The following is a 25,347-nucleotide window of genomic DNA, read 5'->3' as shown; positions in this document are numbered from 1 at the left end:
TGAATGAAGAGAACAATGGTAGGCGTAGCTTAAATCAAGGTTCCCCAGAGCTATCTACCCTTTGGAAAAATTGGTGATGCCGAAAAAATGTCTCTGCCGGGAATATATAAATATGTATATATGCACATATTTATTGGAAAATTCACCATTTTGAAGCCCCCATTGAGGCAGAAAGTTGTTTCTGCTGTACCGTAAAGTTATTTTCTTGAAACAACTTGGACAGGATAGAAGAGCCAATAGCTTTTCTATATAGGGAGCTACATCCTGGCACATCAAAGCCTATACCTTCCTGCATGGGCTCTTGAAGTTACCCCACCCCTTTTCTCCACTGTATATACTAAAAAAAGAAGATTTTGCAGAAAGAAATAACAGAATCATTCTGTAAATTCATAAAACAGGAATTTTTCTGCAATTTAACAGAACAGGTCTGTTTAAAAAGGGGAAAGGGTGTTTTATTATAAAGGAAGGGGTTCTGCAGTACCGTAAAGTCACTTTTATTTTCTTGAAACCACTTGGACAACATAGAAGAGCCCTTTCTCTATCAACTATACAGAGGGAGAAGTCATGGCACATCCAAGCCTACGTCCCTATTTATTAATCTGGGGAGATTAAAGAAAAAACAATGTCAATGGTCCGAAAATTCCTTATAATTTGCAGTTTGGCGCTTCATAGTACACTACAACTTGCGTGATATCTTGGAAATCACGCTGCCGAATTTTCAGTAAATCTGATATTTTCTTCAACTGTCAACTAAATCTTTGATTGTAAAATGCCTCCTAAAAAGAAGCCAAAGAAGCAGTATAATGGGTTCTACATGTTCATGCTGGAAAAACAGGAAGAAATGCGTTTGGAAGGCCGTAAAGTTTCGATGCAAGACATGGTCCCGATTGCGCATCCCGAGTGGAGAGTGAGTATTTGGTAACGGTATGGGGGATTAGTACTAGTAGTAGCGGGGTAGTTCCGGCAGGAATGATGAGTGAGTCCGCGGTGGCCTGGAGCTGTTCCGAGGCCCGACAATGAATGGTGTTCAAAATGCACATGATGATTAGCCTCCGCGCTTGCGCCGGGAGTGGCTGGGCTCTAGTAAAACCTTCTGGCATGCCAACCTTCTCTCCCTCTCATAGAGATCATTTTCTTCATAACTTTTGCTTTATTCAAATGAAGAAATCTGACTCTGAGACTGAGTCTGAGTAGGGAGTTTGGTGACTTTTTGAAATCTTGAAGAATCCCAACAAATTTGATATCATTGGAAAGCTTGTGAAATAAGAAAAATAACGGTGCTTCATTTAACTCATTGTCTGATATATTGACGGAGATATTCCAATTTACAGGGGAAAATATGCAAATTTTGTTCTGTCAAAAAAAATATTAAAGGCTTGTTTGAGTGGGGGAGACAGTTGCTTTTTGAAATCTTGAAGGAATCCCAACAAATTTGGTACCATTGGAAAGCTTGTGAAATAAGAAAAAGAATGGTGCATAAATCAACTCATGATGTCAAATATTGACAGAGTTATTTCTGTTTAAACGGGAGAATGTGCAGATTTTTTTTACAGCAAAAAGTAGATTTTCATAACTTACACAAAATGCAATGAATGGGACTGTGTAATACTTTTTTTTAAAGTGCAATGCGCTGCTATGCGGGGCAAGGCATGCCCTTGAATTATACATCATTTTATTCATAAAACTTCAAAGTTTCTCATGGTATAGGTTTCTATATAGGGTTTTTCCTCCTCTAATGGCTTCATATTTGTTTTATACATGGGTGCACAGACAGATACAAATTGTGAAAGTGGCATTTTCACCGAACTCCCTACTCTGAGGACTGAGCCTGACCTTTTGTTCCGAGTTCATGACATGGACGATTATTTATTTTCAATTTGCAAATTTTTTAGGATCGTATCTTAAAGTCTGAAAAACTTTACCGCAATGCCAATGAAAAATCAAGTTGATTGACCTAATCGCAAATAGATTTATGCAAAGTATCATGGGACATGAGATATTTTCTTGGACAGTAGAGGCGCACGACCAATATGGGAGACTCTCCAATAGGGGAGACAATCTCCCACATTGGAGACTTGCTTTACAAAAGGACAAAAGAAACAACACGAACAAAAGCATGATTTTTTCCACCCAAAATTTTGTCTCACTGAGGTCAGAAGCCCATTTGTTTTGTGTGTGATTGACTTCAAAAATCCTTATCAAAACAAAATATTTAAAGTAGACGGTGAAAAGGGGTAACTTTTCATGAGGAATCTCCTTATCACATTTTTATTTGCCGCCGAGGTAATCCTTTTGCAGCAAATGTAAACAAAGGAAATTGGTCTCCAAAACTGGAGACTGTCTCTGAAATTGGATACCCCAATTCTTTACAAAAGTCTCTGATATTGGAGACAGTCTCCAATATTGGCCGTGCGCCTCTACTGTTGGAAGGCCGTAAAGTTTTGATGCAAGACATGGTCCCATGCAATTGCGCATCCCGAGTGGAAAGTGAGTATTTGGTAACGGTATGGGGGATTAGTAGCGGGGTAGTTCCGGCAGGAATGATGAGTGAGTCCGCGTTGGCCTGGAGCTGTTCCGAGGCCTGACAATGAATAGTGTTCAAAATGCACATGATTAACCTCTGCGCTTGCCCCAGGAGTGGCTGGGCTCTAGTCAAACCTTCTCTCCCTCTCATAGAGATATAATTTTTTTTCTGTAAACTCATAATTTTCTTCATAACTTTTGCTTTTATTCAAATGAAGAAATCTGAGGTTTTGTTCCGAGTTCACGGACGATATTTCAATTTGCAAATTTTTTAGGATCGTATCTTAAACTGAAAAACTTTACCGCAATGCCAATAAAAAATCAAGTTGATTGACCTTATAGTAAATAGATTTATGCAAAGGATCATGGGACATGAGATATTTGCCAACTTTGCCATAATAATCAACACTTTGATTGTGGGCATCAACGGAAAGACAAGACATATTTCCAATGCTTTTTTCACAAAATCTGGATTCAGCAAATAATTCAATCCCTATCAGGCCCCCCCATTGTTTTTTTTTCTAAGGGGGTGGGGGCTGCTTTTTACAACTTATTGCCTATAAAAATCTGCAACATTTGATAAGCTTTAAAATTTCAATGAATGGGTATTTTTTAGGGCTCCCTTTTGAGCTTCCAGTGCTCTTTTGAGCATTTTGGGGGCACCCGTCACCCCCCAGCACCCGTGTATTTTTACCCTGCTCCCTATGGTACTTGTAGCTGACACTCATACAATGACATAAAAAAGCCGCCTTTTTTTCTTCCTCTGATTCCAGATGCTTCCAGAAGATATTCAGAAGGAGTACACAGCTCGCGCCAAACAAAAGAAGAAAGAAGACAAGGGAGCGTCAGGATATGAAGGGAAATTGGATTGCACAGGGCAACTCATCACGGTAACATATTCCTCTTCTTCTTAATTCACGGAAGTGAGGAAGTGAGCCAACAGTTTTGCAACCTCTAAATCAACACAATGAGTTGTTTCACAATCCACAGAAATATATGGAAATTCATTTGTCCAAAATGTTGGCTCACTCTTTAGTTCAGGGTCCCATTTTATTAACACCTAATTACCGTGGCAACCTTGATTGCAATTGGTTGTTAAGCCCTGATACTAATTAATAGCAAAACTTGCCGTCTTTGACTTGATGTACATGGTACGCTGTAGAATAATATCAAGAGATAGGTTTATCGACGATGTAAAGTAGTGTATCATTGTAGCACATTTAATGTTTGGCTCTAGTATTGGTAACGGGAGAAACAGAATTGAACATTTTCTTGTGGCGATTGTTCCATTGGAAAATCTCTAGATCAAGCTAAACAAAACCTGAACCAAATATAAACAACGTTAACACCAATCATTTTCCTCACATAACTCTGAATAGAAAACTGGACGTTATATGATTTGGGAAACTTGCACTGAGGCATAAATTCATACAAACGTGTTGTGCAGATTTCATGCATGCATTTATTGAATCAGAGTTGAGTAGACAAGTGGCTTTCCATACGTTTCTGTGGATTGTGAAACAACTCAGTGTTTTGAACTGGAGGTTGCAAAATCATTTCTCCAAAATGTTGGCTCACTTCCAAATTGGGCAACAGTCCATGTTGCAATACAAGATTTCAGTCAATTTACATTGACATTTAGATTATAAAAATGCTGTTCATGTACATGACTTACAACCCAATGAAACAGTTTACAAGTCTTTAAAATTTTAGAATCATTGTCTTCAAAGGGAATATTTGTAATTATCGATATATTGTACCTAATGATATCTTTTTTGTTTTTGTTGCAATATATCCAAAGGCAAAAGATTTTCCTCATATCCTCGTTTATGATTTTATAATACTTGTGCAATGATGGCATATATATGATGTAAAAGTGTATGTGAATGTGAGATACATGTACATGTAGCTGTTAATAGATTCCTTCTTTCGCCTGAGCCAGCTTCATTTGCAAAACCAATAGGGAGGACTCAGGAGGAGGTTTAGGTTGGGCCAATAGCAATAGTGTACCATAATAAATCTAATTTATCTTTTCAAATATTACATCCATGAATAGTTTCATAATATCAGTGTTACTATTTTAGTTTTGGCATTGTTTTTAGGTTTGCGATTCACAGTAGTATTATCATCATTATTACCATTTACCTGGTATTTACATCTTTCAATATTTTATTTGTTATTAGTATCATTATTTTTAGTATTATAATTACTGTGAATTTTAATACTGTTATTCTCTCATCGTCATCATCATCATCATCATCATGTTGTACTTGTTGTCCTTTATATCATATATTCCTTTCCTTCCTCATGAATCTTTTAGAATCGTTTTTCAGTGAGTGATTACCTTGAAAAGAGAAGACGAACCGAGGCTGCTGCCCTGAAATCATCATGGTCTACTGGTGTAGGTAAAGTATTTGAAGGCTTGTTCAGTTGTACAGTGTAACGTTTTAAAAGTATTTGAAGGCTTGTCCAGATGTACAGTGAGTTGTGCTCAGAAGTTAGTGAACCCCAACACAAAATGCATTCCTTCATGCTGAGTGTTGAGTGCAGACAACTGACACCACAATGTTTGGAATATTTTATCATTAAATTAAATATCCTAGACCTGGCAGATCTTAAATACTTTAAATATGTTTATTTTCGGATGGGGTTCACTAACTTTTGAGCACCACTGTACAGAGGAACGTTTGCTTTTCTTCGATATTAAACTCTTCAGGTCTCTTTGAACCAAATGAGGAGGATGAGGGAGTGTGCTCTAATTTATTATTGTTGTTTGAATCTTGGTTGACAAAGAAATCAGTTGCTTGAAGTTTAAATCATTTGAGTTGTTGCTCTTCAGTACAAGATTATGTTTTCAACCTTTTCATCAACCATTTCGTCAGAAACAGCCACTAAAATTTGTCTTCCGATCCTCATGAGATCTGGCTTGAATGATGGAAAGATCATGTCTTTTCAATTCCCTTTAGACATAGCCAATCATCCATTCTACATGATAGCTGTAAAGACATTATGCCAAGTCCCCGATGATGACACGTACCTTCCGTGTGAACTAGCGTGCGTAGAGTATACCATGAGTGCCGGCATCACCAAACGCTTCCATTGCTTCCCGGATCCTGGCAAACTCCCGATGGGCACTCGATACCTGTGCAAAGTGCAAGGTAAGAACTAGGATCACTGAAAAGATTCATCTGATTGCCGGGTAGACATAATTTTTTTTTTCTCCACAATCAAGGATTTTAACTTGTTAGGTTAAGGCTTTTGCATGCAAGACTGCACGCTTCGTCAGACCTTCGCCGTAGCGGCTGTTGTTGGAGCAGCACCCCAAAGCATTAGAAAGGGATTGTTCGTGGAGGAGATAGGATATTGCAAATGTCCCAAGTTTCTATTCATAGGGGGGTCCCGTTCCATGCTTAGGACAATACGCTTTCTCCTCCTACGATTCCATTCTATTGCTTCATCATGCTGCTTCAGCAACAACAACAGCTATGACGAAGGTGAAGCCTGCAGCCTGGCAACCGAAAGCTTACCAAAGACCAGAGGGGTGTTTCACAAAGATCTAAGTATGACTTAGAGTCGCACTTAAATGCCGACGCGTACATGATATGCAACGCGGAATCTGATTGATGGATACGCGGTAGTGCGTGTCCCCTTCGCATGATCTGACCAATGCAGTGATGTCTTTTAGAATTCACGCAACTAGGAATTTAAGTGCGACTCAAAGTCATAATTAAATCTTTGTGAAACACCCCCCCCCCCCCCCCGGTAATAATTATTGATAGTAGAAAAAAGAATATTTTCTATGTAAGAACTGGGTTCTTTTTAATGATTTCTTTTAGAGAGTTGTGACTACACCAAATGGTAATAAGACCGAACTGATAAAAGACTGAGTGGGTTTAACCATGATGTTGTCAAGCATCTGACAATTCGGTGGATTCGCAATACAGTGCGCCTCCTATCGGTTTCAGCGGACAAGCCGAAATCCGCAATGCCTCATGGGAAAAAAGTTGATGTCTGTGTTACGCATGCTATAATTGCATGCATGCAGTCATGCTGCTCTTGCTGATGCGGCTCGGCCGGCTTGCATGAAATTATGGTGTTTTCCAGGGTTCAGGAGGTGGGAGAGGAATTTGCTGCATATTGCTATTTCGGTGAATTCTTCCTCCGCTTTTGCCATATGGTTTTATGAAGCATCATTTTGAAGCATCACAATCACATTACAGTACACTAGCACTTAGCGCTGCCTGCGCCTGCATGTGATGTCGACCCCGAAGTTGGAAATAAGCCTGTCCACCGCAACCGATAGATGGCGCACCGTATTGTGAATCCACGTAATTGGCCGATCTGCTTGTAGCTCAAGTGGACACAAACCGAATGATGATTAACCATCATGATACCACTTCTTTACCATTTGTAGGCGAGGATATCCACAAGATTCCGGCAGAAGGATTTGAGCAGTATAACGATAACTATAAAGAGATCTGGAGGGATCTTATAGCGTTTGTGAACCCTAATAGACAGCATGTAATGCCACCGTTATTTTGTGAGGTGAGTTAATAATAATAATAATTTAAGATTTGTATAGCGCACATATCTGTCAATGACACTCAAGGCGCAAAATCACCTACTTATACAATACAGAAAATGAAATTAATAAATACACAAAATTGAACAAATTGACCAGAAAAAAAAGTTGTAGGTAGCATGCATGTGGGGGAAGGGGGGGGGGGTTGATATGGGATTCGGAGAGGGAGAAGTAACGGGAGGGGATCGGGATGCTAAGATAATGTGGATCCAGATTCATGGTTTGTTGATTGAAATTTTACCACATGTGCACATATTCAGGTATATTGTTTAGGTATTTTTTACCAAGCGTGCATTTTTGACCTGGTTGTCCGGGGGGGGGGGGGGGGGGGGGTGGGGATTTTGGGGTAGGAATGCGAGAGGTAAAGATAAGGGAATAGGTTCTGCACATTTATGCCACCTTCATTGTGTAGCATGACTTTCTGTTTTAAAAGCCAGAGGAGGTGAAGGAAGAAACAGTGGGGGAAAGTAAAAAGGGATAGGGGATCAAGCCACCATCATTTTACAAGGTGACTTTGTCACAGAAAGGGACAGGAGGGGTGGGGAGGTTGCAGATGGATAAGGTATCCCCGTTTGAAAGCAACCAAAACAGTTTCTTAAAAAAAAAAAATAGGAGTGGGAATTCTTTGGAAAATCATTGACATTTAAAACCCTTTAGAAGAAGCATACAAATATGGAGTGAAATTCAGGAAATTTGTTGTGAATATTTTTTTTTCTTGATAATAAGTTATTTGAAATCAGAGTTATTTAAATAACTCTAGTGGTCACCTCGAGGATGGTAAAGATGATGGGTATTGCTATGAGATGATGGTGATGATTTTGGCAGTGATAATGATAATAATAGCTGGATTATTTAAATAAATAATGTTAAATCTCTCTGTGTAATTGCCTATGTTTACTACTAATGATATAAAATGCAATGCGTAGGTACATGCTTAGAAACATTGTATTAAGTGCTATATATATGTTGCATATTATGTTAGTACAGTATATTTTGTTTTTATGATCATAGCTACGTTGTCGGGAAGTGGTAGAATTCACTCTCTCTTGGATGGCCAGGAACGGGGGTAAGTAGCTGCTTCTTTCTTTTTTTTCTTTAAAGAAAAAAAGTGCACACATTGTTGACCAAGAATGTTAAATGCCTTGCTCACAGGCACAGGTGTTGTGGCACGGGATCAGACCCCAGGCTTTCCTGTGTCTGGTTTAGGCGTTTTAGACCACTCAACCACGGCACCACCTCAATCAATTTGGAGAATCTATGAAAAATATGAATAATATCACAGAAATTCAAGAAGCAAATGGTACTGGTTGAAGACAAAGTATTGGTTTAGACCATGTGGGATGAGATGAATTGGAAGCGGGCGTAGCCCAATCGGAAATTAAGTGTTCATTCAGCCCTGGTTTGACATTTCTTTCTTTCATACTTCCTGCTCTCTTTCAGGAATGTCAAACAATTTGACCAAGGTCTACGAAGCTGAGCTCCTGATTCTAGAACTGTTCAGAAATGCGGGAGAGATCGTTCCATCCCGGAGCCAGGTCTCTGCGCTTCTTGCGTCATCGGCCTGGGATTACATGAAGGATACGAGGTGAGGGGGAGAGTATGGAGGGTTAGGGGATGGGTTGGGGTGTTGAAGGTGAGAATTTTATGATGGTTGTGGTTGTGATGGTGATGATGTGTATTTGATTAGAATAGTGGTGTTGTGACGATGGCAATTGTGAATTGCAGTGGCAAGTTGATGGTGATGATGATGGCTATGGCGTGATGATGCTGATGATGATGGTGGTGGTGATGATGGTGATGATGATGTTGATGGTGATGATGAGGGTCATGTCAAATAATGATGATGATGGTGATGATGAGGGTGATGATGATGATGGTGATGATGATGGTGATAATGATAATGGTGGTGATGCTTATCCTGCTGATGTTGATGGTGATGATGATGGTGGTGATGATGATGGTGATGATGATGGTGGTGATGGTGATGATGATGATGAGGTTAATGGTGATAATGATGGCTATGGCATGATGCTAATGATGATGATGGTGATGATGGTGATGATGATGGTGATGATAATGAGGGTGAATGGTGGTTGCTGTAGTTATGGTGATTGTGATGAAGATGGCTTTGGTGATGATGGTAGTGGTCACCTCGACGATGGTAAAGATGATGAGTATTGCTATGAGATGATAGTGATGATTTTGGCAGTGATAATGATAATACAGAGCTGCCAACCATTACGTTTTTGCCGTAATCATTACGTTTTTTCATTCAAATTACGGCATTATGGTTTTTCTTTTCAAATTACGTTTTTTGACAATTTTGATAATGTGTGTACATAATTGTATGTATGTGGAGTGCGTGTTGAGCCCGAGATGAGCCTGGTACTTGCGCGTGCGTAGTCGCCCGCCGGCCGGTTTTCCAACGCACTTTAATAATTTGATAGCGTGCACGTACATATACGTTAGTTGAATATGCGAGCGGCATGCATGGTACGAACCCGGGGGGGGGGGGGGGGGGGCACTCGATCAAAAAAGTGGTAGGGGTGTGCCGCGGGCGAGACAAAAACGGGGGCCTTGGAGCGGGCTAATTGTAAAAAGGAGGGTCCTCGGAACGGGCTTCGGAACTACAAATGTTTGTGAAAACGGGGGTCCTTTGAACGGATCGCCAGCGTGTGATGAGTGCGTATATGCATCCCTATGGAACGGGCATGCGTGCATGCATTGCAGCTAGCGCGGCCTCCGCCGGGTGCGCTAGCGCAGAGGCGATGGTCGGACAGCACTCCGCGGCCGCTTTTCACCAAAATTGCAGCTCCGTGTAGCAGATCAATGCGACCGTAACGAAAACTATGCGAATCTATGGAGCGGATTTCTTTCTTCTTTTTTCTCGATAAGAAGAAAATGCTATGCTTTGGAGCGGCTTTCTTTGTTCTTTTTCTCAATAAGACAAAAATGCTATGCCTTGGAACGGAAATTTGAGTGTAAAAATGGGGGTCCCCTCCGCGGCACATACCCACTATGCATTATATACTGAGTGCCCCCCCCCCCCCCGGGGGTACGAATCGCGATGTATAGCGACTGGTAAATACGTCTGTAAGGATGATGACGTCATCCAAGATGGCAACTTACGATGACAAACGAAAGGATCGAGGATGATTATGTTTTGATCATCATTTGAAAGGAAATAACAGTAACTGCGGTCTAAGGTACAATATTTCTGAATTTTATATATTTTATCTTAAATTTGCATGTAATTTCTTTCCTATAAAGTGATGTTTTATGTACAAAAAAACTATCCGAAAATCAGATTTCCGCCGAATGTTAGATCTAACGTTACTGCTAATACGTTGTCTTTACGCATGGGCCAACACTGTTCAGGTGAGTGGAGCCAACGTTTGTTCTTGCAGCGCAGAGCGAGGAGTACGATGAATTGGGTAGGGTAATTCCCCAAATGTAGTAAGAGAAGAGTCCATTTGTAATGGAGGGGGATTTGGAGGTTTGAGGGAAATTATTATTCCATTTGCAAAATTTTACGAAAATACTCATCATATATATTAAAGATTGAATCATCAAAAGATGTTTTTCATATACTTTAAAATTAATTGTAGTGATAAAGAAATTAAATTTTGAGGCTATTTTCTTGAATTGATTAATATCAATTCCCTTCAGATAACGGTACTGTCTGGTTAATTTTCATCAACTCGTATCAAACAAATACGATGAATTCAGCTTTGAAAAGACCTGGAAAGCTCTTCATTGTCCCCTGAAGTAATAATTCTGGGTGATATTCAACATTTATTGATAGTTTCACATGATTTATACTAGAGAGATGTCCTACTGCCTTTGGAATTCATTAAAAAAGTCGGCACTTTAGCATTCTTTTTTCAGTTTAGCAGGAATGGGAAGATTTCTTCCCCGGTTCTGGCGGCCTAGATGTCTGCTCTATAGTGCTGTCACTGCTGGGGATGATTGAGTGTGCGTGCAGTGTGATTGAGGCTGAGCTGTGCACATCGTGAAGTGATTTACGATGGGACTTTTGTGGAATGATTTCAACTTCTTATCTATAGATCTATTTGAATTTTAGATTAGATTGATTTATGAATAATTTTTCTATATTTGTTGAATGTTACATGTACACTTCCATTTTATGACACTTTAATTTTAAAGGGTACTGTTTGGCAAAAACAATGTTACTTGGGAAGAGAAGTCTGAATTGATGTCAACTTTTTTTTTTTTTCTCTTAGTCTACAATTTGGTAGTTTTGTCAGGAAACTAAACATAAAACAAAGTGGAAAGGAAGCCCCAGAAAAATGGAGCCCTAAAAATGTTCCCCAGAACTGATTTTGGTGCCCCTGAAAGAATTTTTTCTCGACAGATCTTCACTTTGATAAGTGCCGGAGTAGGTTGCACTACAAAATGAAAGGCCTACTTGTCATTTTTAGAAAAATTTGCCTAGGTGCCCATTTGACTAGAATAAAAGTGGCCTTCATGCCCTTTAGAATGGCCTTGATACCCCTTGAAAATTTGGGGCATTCAAGGCCACTTTACCGGTTGCCCCAAGCTGAAAGTGCCCATTTAAAAATGGCCTTGCCCCTCTCAATACTTAATTCAAGCCCTGCTACTGACTTAATTAAAGTTGGTAGATTATATCAAACGGCCCAAGACTAAGGGTCCAATTTGTAACACTCCGTCACTTAGCCCAGACTAGGCCTAGAGATTAACTTTTTTTTAATTGTTCACTGCATACATACTTTTTGCATTGGATGTTTGTCGCATGTGGTTTTAAGGTTCGTTTTAACACATTCCTTTTTTTGTTGGAAATTCCTTTTTTTGGCCATAATGATTCCTTTTTTTGCTTGCACAAGGTTGGCAGCTCTGATAATAGCTGGATTTATATAGTGGTTGTTGATGATAGTAGTTGTAGTGATTATGGTGTGATGATCGATGCTGCTGATCATGATGCTGACATGGCGATAGCGATGATGATGAAAAGGATATTCTTTGCTTTGCTACTGATTGTTTTGATCATAATGATGGTGGTGGGATTGTTTCTTTAATTGTTGTGATGAGCAACATGATGATAATCAGTTCCATGATATCAGGATTAACTTTATAATCATTATTCTATTTTCATCCAGATGTGAGTATCATGAAGAAACGGAAGTAGTCCTTGAAAATTGTGCTTTGGGAACCTGCAATAAATACTGGTGAGTTTTATTCTAGTGCTCGGCGATATTTCAATATTATAAAAATTATGGAATTGAAAAAAAATATTGATATTTGATAATAGTTTTATCATTTTGTTGATGTATTGTGGTAACACGGTGTAACCAAAGTATGGTATACAAATATACAATGACACTCGAGGATCTGGCTAAAACTATTCGCATCGAAGGAACATCATATAGTACTATTCTCCCGAGGGCCATCGGCCCGAGGGAGAATAGTACTATGTGATGTTCCTGAGTGCAAATAGTTTTAGCCAGTTCCGAGAATGGGTCATTGTATATTTGTTTTATATCCCTTCCACTCATATATATTCTTCATACGATATTCTTCCTTGATACCCGACTTTTACAGCAAAACGATTTTTAATTAGTCGATGATGGAACAATCGTTGAGAAAACAATAAGCCTTGCTGTATTGATCGTCTGTTCAGCGAGCGCACCTGGTTAGTGCAGCTCGCCGAAAGTTGCCCGTGGCATGCAGTAGAGAGTACCGTTGGGCTTAGCAGCGCTCTGCTCGCATCGCGCCGCACAGCTCGCGAATCGAGTAGGGGGCGGGGTCAAAAAACGTATAGTTCACTTTTTCCCTAGGGAAAAAATGGACTATGCGTGACGTCAGCAAGGTAAATGAACTATTTCATGGCAAACGTTTTTCGTAGTAAAACTATTCTTTTCTCCTTGTGTACACTCTCAATACAACAATCTTAAATAAGGGATATAATAATATATATAATAAATATTTAGTAAATCGTGTTGTGTTACGGGACCCATGTGTGTCCACTTTTTAAACTAAGAATCCACAAGTTTGAATCTGTCTGTCTTCATAGCTACTGCCTCAGTGATGCGGTCTGTCCTAGGTACGACGTAGAGCTGACACCCAACCATATACCGGAGGCCGAAACCCCAGACGCTATCGTCTATCCCGCGCAGCAGAGGGAGATCAAACCACAAGGTCAACGTACTCCACCGAGGGGTAACAGCAAGGGGCGCAACTACACACCCCCTCGGATGAGAGACAGTGATGTGGAAGATAGAGAAGACATCAACACGGCTCGTGAGGTAGGATATTTTAACCAGTTTACTACAGAATCATCTGGTTCCAGTGCCTTATCTTTGTCCATTAGTGCAGTGCTGAATTGTTCCCGAATGAGTCGGATATGTACATAGGAGTTACAGATTGGAAAGCTCTTGCAAACATTGGTGATGCATTGAGTGCTTTGACAGAAATAGATTGAACTCATTTGGGGTTGTCCTATTTAACCTTTTTTTTTAAAACCAAGTTTCTATCAGTCCTTAGCCAAACTTTTGAAAAAGTTGCTGCTATATAGATGTAGCCATGCTGGACCAACCAATTTATTTTGTATTACTGGTATGTTATATTATCACATTATGCAAAGGAAATGAACATATTTCTTGTTTTCCTAATTTTGTTCTCATATAAAGAGTGTTAATTCCAAACTTCTGAAAAAGTGGTTAAAGGCATAATTGGTACATTTCGTACAAAATTTGATCAACTTTATGTATACTACCATTTCATTTATGTTTCATTACCTGAATTGGAACTGCTTCAACATTTATTTTTCTTAAAGGAAAAGTCCACCCCAACAAAGAGTTGATTTGAATAAAAAGAGAAAAATCAAACAAGCACAACACTGAAAATTTCATCAAAATCGGATGTAAAATAAGAAAGTTATGACATTTATGATTTTTGCTTAATTTCACAAAACAGTTATATGCACATCCCAGTCGGTATGCAAATGAGGGAACTGATGACATCACTCACTCACTATTTCTTTTGTATTTTATTATATGAAATATGAAATATTATAAATTTCTCCCTATTGTCATGTGAAACAAAGCTTTATTTCTATTTGAACATGTGGAATTACCATTGTTTAACATTTTATGGTTCAGTCAAGTTTGTCCTTATCGTCAAATCTGTAAAAATTGAAATATTGTATAATTCAAACAATAAAAAACAAAAGAAATAGTGAAGGACATCATCGATTATCTCATTTGCATGTGACTAAATTGTGCGTATTTTAATTTGCCTTTGTTTATACTGTGCACTGGATTTTTCAGTCTTTGGACTGTTTTGCCAGTTTTTTTTTTTGAATAAATACCATACTACTACTACTACTACTACATAACTATTTTGTGAAAAATAAGTAAAACTTTAAAATTTGATAACTTTCTTATTTTACATCCAATTTTGATGAAATTTTCAGCATTATTCTTATCTGATTTTTCTCTATTGATTGAAACCAACATTTTTCTTAGGTGGACTTGACCTTTAATCTTGTAAATACATTGTAACCATAATTGCAATTCAATCTCTGGGTCGTGAGAATGGAAATAGCCAATAAAATTCTTCAATCAATCAACTTTGTGCATAACCGACTCCCTGGTTGGTCGGTCAAATCATTTCTGTCTCTTCTTTTACTTGCTCTACTGTAGGCACAACGAATGGCCTCATATGAAGATAAGCCGCTGCGTCAGCCGTCAACTATTGGTATGTCTATTCATCAGATATTTTATTTAGTTTTCATATAATAATAATGTCAAATTTTAGGCAGAATAGCCACTTCAGTTCAAAAACTTTTCTACCAGTCTTTATATAAAAAAGGGAATAGCACTTTTTACATGCTTTGCTTTCTATTCTTGATTTTATCATTTTGTTTATCTTGTATACATGTATATATATATATATATATTCTGCATTTTTAAAGCTTTGGAAGTTCAAATCATTTTGAAAAAAAAAAGAAATGGTTGTAATGTTTTTTTTTCTCCTTGTAACATTCAGGTATAGCTCATGTTGTTTCACAGCCAAAGTCTAACATTCCTGAGACTGTTCATAGCCAAGAATCAGGTATAAGGCTCATTATTATTTCAGTGTTTTTTTAAAGGGTTCTTCACCATCTGAAATCTCATCTAATTGATTATCTTGATGTCTTAATGTCATTACTTTCATCAACATTACCAGCATCATATTCATCAGTTTTCTTGTTATTTACATGGTGATTATCACTGTTGTCATCACCACCATCATCATTTTTTTTTATACCGAGGTTTTTTACCTGACTGCTAAGAAAGCACGAATGCCTGTGAGCAAGCAACCAGGGGACCAACGGCTTAACCCTAACTCTCCCGGGGTATTTTGATTCTTGTCCTTCCCGGGGGGGGGGGCCATTATGGCCCCCCCTTAAGATCTCGGCCGCCGATCGCGCGAGCGACGCAAAAATTTGCACGCTGGTAGTGTGCGATGTAATCTACAAGGCTGTATGGTAAAATTTTCCAAAATAATGAGATTTTATTTTATATGAATTAATTATGCAAATTTATGCATAAATCATACTTTTTGCTCTAATTCACTAAATAAAGCTTCTAGAATGCTAATTTTTGGTAAAAATATTCTTTGTAGCATTCTTAACAATCGCAATTAAAAAAACTTCAGTTTGGAAATTAATTTCTTATGTATTTTATTGTTTTATGAATTTCTTATGTATTTCTTTGTTTTTTTACTTTTTGTTTTTTATTGTTTTTTCAATGGAAATTGTTCCAGACTTAATTCTGATCATAAACAAGGCAAAATTAATTAAGTTTAATCAGTAAAAGTAGAAATAATGATACATTTATGAATTTTGGCTAAATACACAATTTGCATTGGATTTGTAAATGAAATCACGTTTATGAGCAATTTTGGGTCTGACATGCACTTACATAATGTTGCGTAATGTCGTAACCGTGTACTCGGGCGTCACAAATTTGGGCTCAAAATTTGCGCGAGACTTGAAAGTAAAAAGTCAGTGAGCGGCGAGGTCAAAAAAATTTGCGCAGCAGATATATCGCGAAAATTGTCGAGGGGGGGGCCATAATGGCCCCCCCCCCGGGAGAATTAGGGTTAAGGTCCTCTCCGAGGGACCTGGTAATGAGGATAAATGCCTTACCAAAGGGCACTAGCGCACCACGTGGGAATCGAACCCGGGTCACCGGAATCCGAAACATCATCATCATCATAATCATTATCATCACCATCATCATCACCACAACCACCCCCATCATCATCTCCACAAAATAATCGTCAACATCATAATAAACACCACGACCATCATTATCACCATCATCTCATTAATTATCATAAACGCCATCACCATCAATCACTATCATCATCATCACCATTGTAACCATCATCATTATCAAGATTGTCATCCTAATCACCATCATCACAGCTGCCACCATCATCATTAATGTCGCATCACCATTGACATCGTCATCAACGACAACACCCCCTCATCATCCTCATCACCATCATCAACAACACCATAATCATCACCACCATCATCATCACCACCATCATCATCACCATCAACACCCCCTCATCATCCTCATCACCATCATCAACAACACCATAATCATCACCACCATCATCATCACCACCATCATCATCACCACCATCATCACCATCATCATCACCACCATCATCATTATCACCACCACCACCATCATCATCATCATCATCACCACCATCATCATCACCACCACCACCATCATCATCATCACCACCACCATCATCATCATCACCACCATCAACATCATCCAACCATTAACTTTGTCACCACCACCATCTTCTTCATTGTTCTTCCCTCTAGAATCAATGTAAAAACAATATCATGAAAACGGTATGAGATGGTATGAGACGGTATTAGTTCTTATACCAGTTGTTTTGAATCTCTCTTGATGAGATGATTATTTAAACTCAATTTTCAGCACACACACACACACATGTATTTCATTAAATATTTATTTTGTTTCAGGCGTTTTTAGTGTAGTAGATTTAAAACTGTTAATCTACATATCATGTTTACTCCATATTTTTATCACATGCATACAGTGCCCGTTTAATAATAAAAATGCTAGATTTATTAAGTGCATAATAATTAATACATTCTCTATGCGCTTAACAACAAACTATATTAAACTATATGAACAAACAGGCAAGGACTTTATGCAGTAATTGCTGGTTTTTTTTTTAACAGGTGCATCCCATCTTTATGCTGGGCCTCCTGAACCACCATCAGCTAATCAGGTTCCTACCCCAGCCCAGGCGTGGCAGACGGTTACCACTATACCTCAACAGAAACCAGGTAAGATACCACCCGCAAAGTGACTTTTTGTGACCTACAACCCCAAAACCACCATTAAGTCACCAGGGATGGTTCTCTGTAAACAGCCAAAATAGTAATTTAGTCTCCAGAAACCAAAAAATAAAAAAAGATAACTTATCAGAAAAATTATTTCTTCTTCATACTGTAAAAGTTTGAAGTCATGAAGTTGAATGAACAAAATACAAGAGTTCTTTGGCACGAATTGTTGTAGACTGCGTGGAAGTTTCTCTGAAATTGAACAGTGTGCATATCTCATGTTTGAGTGAATGTGAACTTCAAACGCTGTTTTCTCCTTATTTTTTGAAGCTCTTGCTTTGTTTCTTCTGCATTCAATTTAGTGGGTTATTGTTGATCAATTTAGACAACTTATCTATCATTTCAAAGCTAAGGATGTACTTTTGCAAACTGAATTAATATCTCAAAATTTATTTTGGGCGTCTTATTGTTGATTTTTGGATGGCTTGTCACATTTGGTATCCTTCACTCAGGGGAGGACGAGGAATGGTCTGGAGTTATACCAGGTTGAAAGAAAAGACTCTAGGCTTTAACAGGATATGTCATTTATCTATTATATTTGTGATTAAGTTAAGACAAATCATTGATAATGAGAAGCTTCATTTTTTTGTGGAACACTCTGTATATTAACCCTCAATCTCCCGGGGTATTTTGATTCTTGTCATTCCCGAGGGGGGGCCATTATGGCCCCCCCTTAAGATCTCGGCCGCTGATCGCTCGAGCGACGCAAAAATTTGCACGCTGGTTGTGTGCGATGTAATCTACAAGGCTGTATGGTAAAATTTTCCAAAATAATGAGATTTTATTTTATATGAATTAATTATGCTAATTTATGCATAAATCATACTTTTTGCTCTAATTCACTAAATAAAGCTCCTAGAATGCTAATTTTTGGTTAAAATATTCTTTGTAGCATTCTTAACAATCGCAATTAAAAAAAACTTCCGTTTGGAAATCAATTTCTTATGTATTTTATTGTTTTATGAATTTCTTATGTATTTCCTTGTTTTTTTTACTTTTTGTTTTTTTATTGTTTTTTCAATGGAAATCGTTCCAGACTTAATTCTGATCATAAGCAAGGCAAAATTAATTAAATTCAATCAGTAAAAGTAGAAATAATGATACATTTATGAATTTTGGCTAAATACACAATTTGCATTGGATTTGTACATGAAATCACGTTTGTGAGCAATTTTGGGTCTGACATGCACTTACATAATGTTGCGTAATGTCGTAACCGCGTATCCGGTCGTCACAAATTTGGTCTCAAAATTTGCGCGAGACTTAAAAGTAAAAAGTCAGTGAGCGGCGAGGTCAAAAAAATTTGCGCAGCGGATATATCGCGAAAATTGTCGAGGGGGGGGCCATTATGGCCCCCCCCCGGGAGAATTAGGGTTAACATTCCACATGTATTCATGTTTTTAAGAGAATGTTTGATCTGATGAGCAGGTATGACATGTTACTTTGAAAGTGGATGTACCTAGACTTTGCAGATTTGATTTATTAAAATGTTCAAGTATTATGTCATAGACACATAGGCAAGATTGACTTCAGTCCAACCGAAGCTATCAATCACGTCATTACCAATGACATACCATCGGTTGATGTGGAGTTTGGTTTTGTTTCTATGAGCATGGCAATTGAGGGGATAAAAAACTGATGAAACTTCTCATCAGTTGCTTGGTATATGGCCTAATTCGATGGATCCACAATACGGTGTGTCTCCTATTGGTTGCAACAGACAGGCTGAAATTCACAATACAGGAAATATGGGAAAATGTCAAAATCTGTTGTGCGCTAGTAGTGCATGCATACCATTGTGCTGCGGTTGGCCAACGCGGCTTGGTCGGCTTGCATAATTATGTCGTTTAACGGTTCCGGAGGTGGGAGAGGAATTGCTGCACATTTCTGTGCGAAATTTAGACAATTTTTAGATAGTTTTTTCCTCCGCTTTTGCCACATGGTTTTCAGTTTTGAAGCATCACAGTCACATTACAGTATACTGGCACTGTGCGGTGCCTGCACCTGTGCACGATGCCGACCCAGAAGTTAGAAATTGGCCTGTCCGTTGCAGCCAATAGATGGCGCCCCGTATTGTGAATCCATGGAATTTGCCTTTGGCTTCCTGAATGCAGATAGTGCTGTTCTCTGAGGAATGATTCTGCTTACTTCCTTTTATCCAGGTGCAATGAACCAGCAAGCCTCCATTGAGCAGCTAACCAATCAGATGGGTGGACTAGGGACGACGCCCGCCGGTCGGGGGATTCCCCCACAATCACTTGGGCGCGGTCTAGGGCGTGGCTTGGGGCGAGGCCTTGGCAGGGGATTGGGAAGGGGTGGTGTGGCCCCGCCCCCTGGATTCTGAAACTCGTGTGTCTCACACCCACCATACAGTTCATCGGGTGTAGTGGTGCCATAACATTTCATTGCCTGCTTGATGACATCCTTCAGGGGTTTGTGGACGAAACACCTGTCTGGGGAGAGATTTTGGGAGACTTTTCTTATGGTGCTGATGTCTGGAAGCCTATGCTTTTTCATACTTTCAATTTCATAGACTGGGGAAGGCAGCAGTTTTGCTTTTGGATACAAATTGTGATGGAAGAAACTACAATATCCACTATTGCAGATTTTTTTGATTTTATAGCAAGTAACTGAAGGCTTGACAATGGCTACTCTGGCATTGCATACAATTAGACATGAATGCCCAGCTTTGGATGAGCAAGTATGTAAAGGCTTGGCCAGAGTTGAATAAGAAAGTGACCACTCTGTTATTAGGTTAGACATAACTGGCCAGCAGCCATGGCGATATATAGAAACAAATCATTCAAATGCTTTCACAGACTTGAAAAATAAAGATGCATTATGATGTTGGATGTAGGTAGTAAGAGACAAAGCAATGCAAATATTCATAACGGTTCTCATAGGCAGCTGTTATAAAGCCTTCAAAGGCTTGTCCAGTTTGAAAAGAAAACCCCAGAAAGTCTGGATTGGTTGGAAAATTGTGCTACAGGTACATGTATGTGGATAGAGAGTATGGGAAATCTTGGAAAAGAACAAGGCCCCGTTGTACAAAGATTAACGATTGATCCAATAAATCGTAACTATGGAATGCCAGCAAAGTCAACATATGAAACGCATGTTTGTTCAAAAAAAATTCTAGATATGAGTCCATATCAATAAATTCATTGATTTCTTGACAATTTGGGGTGTTCTCCTTTGATTACAAAGGACATTTTGCAAATTTCCTGTAGAAAAAATTATGACACTGATAGATTTCCAAAGAGTTACAATTGATCGGATCAATCGTAACTCTTTGTACAACGGGCCCCAGGACTACTTTGACTGAAGAAAAAACACAAATAAACAGGAGAAACATAAATGCTTGGCTATGATGCAGTTTTGATATACTCTAAGGACTATTGCCCTCAAGTAATTATGAGAAATGTTGTTTGCATTATCAAGAATACAGCCACTCTGAATGCAACAATTTTTTTTGATTTTTAGGCCTGAAAATAAGGAAGGCAAATACTACATACAATATGAGTATTAATCACCAACTGCCACCAATATACTTGGTAGTTTCAGGTGGATGTTTCATAAAGCTGTTCGTAAGTTGAGAGCGACTTTAAGAATGACTGGTGATCATTTCTTGTGGTAAATGGTATATTCATGGGCAATGGTTTAGCGCGTAAGAAAGGATCACAAGTTGTTCTTAAAGTCACTCTTTATTTACAAACAGCTTTGTGAAACAACCACCAGGGCTTCCAAACAGATGTGATATCTAGGAAATAATCTGATGTTTCAGCATTCCGAGCTGCTCTTTCGTTATCATTCTCCAATTTTTTTTGGGTACTTAATATGCTACTATAGGAACGATGTGTTGGACAAGTTATATTTTAACATGTGGTTGATTATTTTTAAATAAATGACAACTCTTGTATAGCCTTTTTACTAGTATCTGTAGGTAAATAAGCATCTAGGTCAAATAGATTTTTGGACCATATAATCATGCGTTATATACATCCTTTAATTTACTTTTCTCCTATCTTGAACAGATGTCTGTAAGTTCAGTGGATTTGGCTTTGGAAAAATACCAGTACTATTCTCAAGATTATTTCTTTGAACAAGCCCAAGTTATCATTTGTAAAACCCAAGTAATATATTCAATGGATGGGATGCCATTGACTGTTGTTGACCCACTTTTTTTTAAAAACACTTATGTGTATTCTGAATTTGGGTTCAATTTAAGCTGCGATCAGAGTATGTGCCCAAAATGGGACAGCCCCCTCCCTGAAAAAAAAGAAAAAAACTAACTGTTGTTAATTGTGCTGTTTGATTCCCATCAATAAAAATGAGATTATTTAGATTAAAAATTAACTCTCAACGTATTAAGTAGAGTAAAACTGTATTTCATTTAGCACAAGAAAGGGTCACCAATCACGTGTAAAATTTGGCGTAAAGTTGTAACTTGCCAACAGCTTTATGAAACGGCCCCTTTTGGTCTTTTTACTGTGCTCGTTTGCAAAGTAAGAAAAGCACACTACAAGACGGTTTCTACCATGCTAAATGTTCTTGAATGTTCCACTCTTAAATATTGATGGACTGTGGGTTACCAATGGTAGTAACACAGATATGAGCCACAGTTTCAGTTAACCAGGGTTTGGAATACACTATAAGAAGGAGATAGGACTGGGTATATTTATGCTGAACAACTTTTTCCTATCTTGTATTTCAGTCATCATATAGGATGTACTTGTTTATCTACATTGTACTACATGTATGTTTGAATGGGACTGGGTAATGCTAGTCATGTTTTTAAACATTACAGAACGCAGTTATTATCTCGTGTGTTTTTGTTTCATTATGTTCCCATTTAGCAATGATATGTATTGTGTGGCATGGTACCCTAATTGTCTGCAGTGCCCCTTGTCTGCCCATGTACATGTATAATTTTTATATGCACGATTCTAATAAAAAACACACAACCACAAAATATACATCTGTATCACATAGACAGGTATTCATGAAAACATCTGAGTCCAAATGATAAATGTTGGTATTTTCATGTAAGCCTTCCTCATCAAAATCCTTGAATTTTGTGTGAAATGAATGCGTGCATAGACATGGGAAATGATTTTTTTTCCAACCTAAAATTAATGGCAGGCCCTGGTTTTGAATAAGAAATTCATGTATCTGACACAAATTCTGATGATATATTTGGCACACATACTCTTAAGAACATATGGAAAAATATTAATGCAAACCGTTGTGAAAAAAAAAAAAAAATCATGTTTGATTATTAAATCTCAAGCTCTATTTGGGGTGTGCAGACATGGGGCCCACTTTCATATTGTCATAATCGTTGTCGTATTTAGTTCTGGGTATTCCATTCAGCTGTGTAGTGATTTTTCTGGCCATGTCCATCGTTTATGTTTACTGTCTTCATACATGTAGTAAAAAAAAAATGTTTTTTTCATCAAAACCATGATTGTTCTACGTTATATTCTCTGTCACATGGCATGACACATATTATTGAGAATAAAGAAACATAACAGATTGCAGAGTTGTCATACCATAATGGAGTAATTCTTATTTCAAAACATCATTGGAAAGTCCTAATACAGAGAGCTTGCATGATTGCAATCTTAATGGTCATGTTATACTCTGCAAATTCACTGTTTGTTTTTTTCACTCATTTGAAGAAAAAAAATCGGTCATACTAAAGTCCATGATTCGCTGGTCATTTTTTAAATTTGTTTATGTATTATATATGTCATTTTTTGAGGGGGGGGGTAGGAATAAAGTGCTCTTTCAGGAGAGAGTTTACTATTGTCACTAGTTAGATCTACTCCTTTAAAAAAAACACCTTATCTACCAAAGAAGAAAAGGAGAAGGAGGAAGAGGAAGAAGAAAAAGAAGAAGAAAGGAGGAGTAAGAAGAAGAAGAAAGGGGAAAAAAGAAGAGGAAGAAGAGTGACTAATGTATATACATGTAAATAAAAACTTTTTATACCAGAAGTTTGCTTAATTGCCCTTATTTTTTGTCAAATGTTAGCATCCTTATTTAACAAAAAGATATTATTTGTTAATCTGACGGTCTATGACCTAGCCACCATCCTGTCTTTGTGGCCTAGCGCTTAAGCACCACTGTTCTATAATCTGCCCCCCCCCCCGGTTTGATTCCCCTTGGAGACTTTTTTGCCTCACATGTTCAAAAGGGAGGATAGCTCTGGGGAAATTTTTAATTTAAGCTACTACGACCAACGGTATTCTCTTTTCCAATTTCTTTCGTGACATATTTGAATAGATAGTTGGCAAAGTAGTCCACTGGGGGTGATCATGCTTGTGATAGTGATTCCCGATGGTGGAGTGTGTGATGGTGATTATGCACTGTAAAAACTGTGGTGTTAAAACTGACACCTATTGGTGTTAATAGAGGACCACACCCTGAGGTGTTAAAATTACACCCTAAAGATTGAACATAACACCAGAGTGTAAATGTAACAACCAAAGGTGTTGTAATAGCACCTATAGGTGTAAAACTAACACCACCAATTTAACACCGGTGTAAAATAACTGGTGTGGTCCTCTATGTACACCGGTTAACACCACAGTTTTTGCTGTGTGGTGATGAAAGAGCAGACAAGGGGGTGTTTCACAAAGACTTAAGTGTGACTTAAGTCATGCTGAAATGCTGTTGTGCACATGATATGTAACACACAATCTGATTGATTAATGCGCAGTAGCGCGCATCCTCTTGGCATGATTTGACCTATGCAGTGATGCCTTTTTAATAGTACGCAGCTTAGAATTTAAGAGCGACTCAAAAGCCACACTTATCTTTGTTAAACACCCAAGGATATTTTGAAAGAGTGGGAGGGGGGCGATTTAAAGGTAACATGTTTTTGTTGGGTTATTGAGATAACCGGGCGAGAACCTTCCTTTCATACTTTTTTTTTCTTTTACTCTCTGTAAATTAGTGTTATAACAAAGAATAAGAGTATAGTTGCAAAAGGGGTTAGGTCCACTTTGGATCATTCCAAGAAAAATCATGTTTTTTATTCTCACTTATTGCAATATTCTTATGAGAGACTAAATTGTCATGATGTACTACCCTATCATGTGAACATAGAATTGGGTATAAAAGAAATCTACCCGTCTTCAATTTTTTTTCTATATATTTTTAAAAAGTTATCATTGTGGACCTAACCCCTTTTGCAAGTAAACTAAAATGAATCCAATCTCTTTTGATTAAAAAAGTGATTTTTCTTTGCCACTTTCATTCACTTTTTCATTTGAATTTCAAATTGTCTTTGGTATCATCAGTGTGAATGAAAATTTAGAGGTTTAGAGACAGAAAACAATTATATTTATGAAAAATTGACATAACCCCTTTTGACAAATGAGTCCTTCAGAACAGTATGGTTGCAAAAGGGGTTAGGTCCACTCCAAGAAAATATTTTTATAAATTCTCCCATATTGCAATATTCTTACGTGAAACTGAATTTTCATGATACCCTACCATGAGAACATAAAATTGGGTATAAGAGAAGTCTACCTGTCTTCATATTTTTTTAAAGATATTCTTTTCCCCAAAAATTCTGTGTGGACCTAACCCGTTTTGCAACTAAACTAAAATTAATCCAATATCTTTTGATTAAAAAAGTGATTTTTCTTTGCCACTTTCATTCACTTTTTCATTTGAATTTCAAATATTCTTTGGTATCATTAGTGTGACTAAATATTTAGAAGTTTAGAGACAGGATATAATAAAATTTATGAAAAATTGTCCTAACCCTTTTGACAAAGGAGTCCTTCAAAAAAGTTTGGTTGCAAAA

At 38.0% G+C, this 25,347-nt stretch overlaps 1 protein-coding gene across 2 annotated transcripts; it reads left to right on the top strand.

The window, feature by feature from the left end:
* The first annotated feature begins 547 nt into the window (after nt 1-547).
* LOC129267258 (protein maelstrom homolog) lies at nt 548-23,517 on the top strand. Of its 2 annotated transcripts, XR_010294399.1 has the most exons (14): nt 552-907; nt 3,297-3,413; nt 4,844-4,928; nt 5,490-5,681; nt 6,938-7,068; nt 8,117-8,171; nt 8,546-8,690; nt 12,244-12,312; nt 13,158-13,389; nt 14,788-14,842; nt 15,134-15,199; nt 17,367-17,474; nt 19,694-21,118; nt 21,229-23,517. XR_010294399.1 is itself a non-coding variant. In XM_064103539.1 (13 exons), exons 1-13 carry the CDS (start codon nt 770-772, stop codon nt 19,873-19,875), a joined length of 1,575 nt encoding a protein of 524 aa, XP_063959609.1. In that variant the 5' UTR covers nt 548-769; the 3' UTR covers nt 19,876-23,517. The 2 variants fall into 2 exon arrangements, 1 of the variants encoding a protein (XP_063959609.1); XM_064103539.1 differs by having other exon boundaries at nt 548-907; nt 19,694-23,517.
* Nucleotides 23,518-25,347: the final 1,830 nt, after the last annotated feature.

Source organism: Lytechinus pictus, chromosome 8 (genome assembly GCF_037042905.1).
Source record: "Lytechinus pictus isolate F3 Inbred chromosome 8, Lp3.0, whole genome shotgun sequence".
In the NCBI taxonomy this organism is placed as follows: Eukaryota; Metazoa; Echinodermata; class Echinoidea; order Temnopleuroida; family Toxopneustidae; genus Lytechinus; species Lytechinus pictus.
This window is presented reverse-complemented; position numbering and strand designations above follow the sequence as displayed.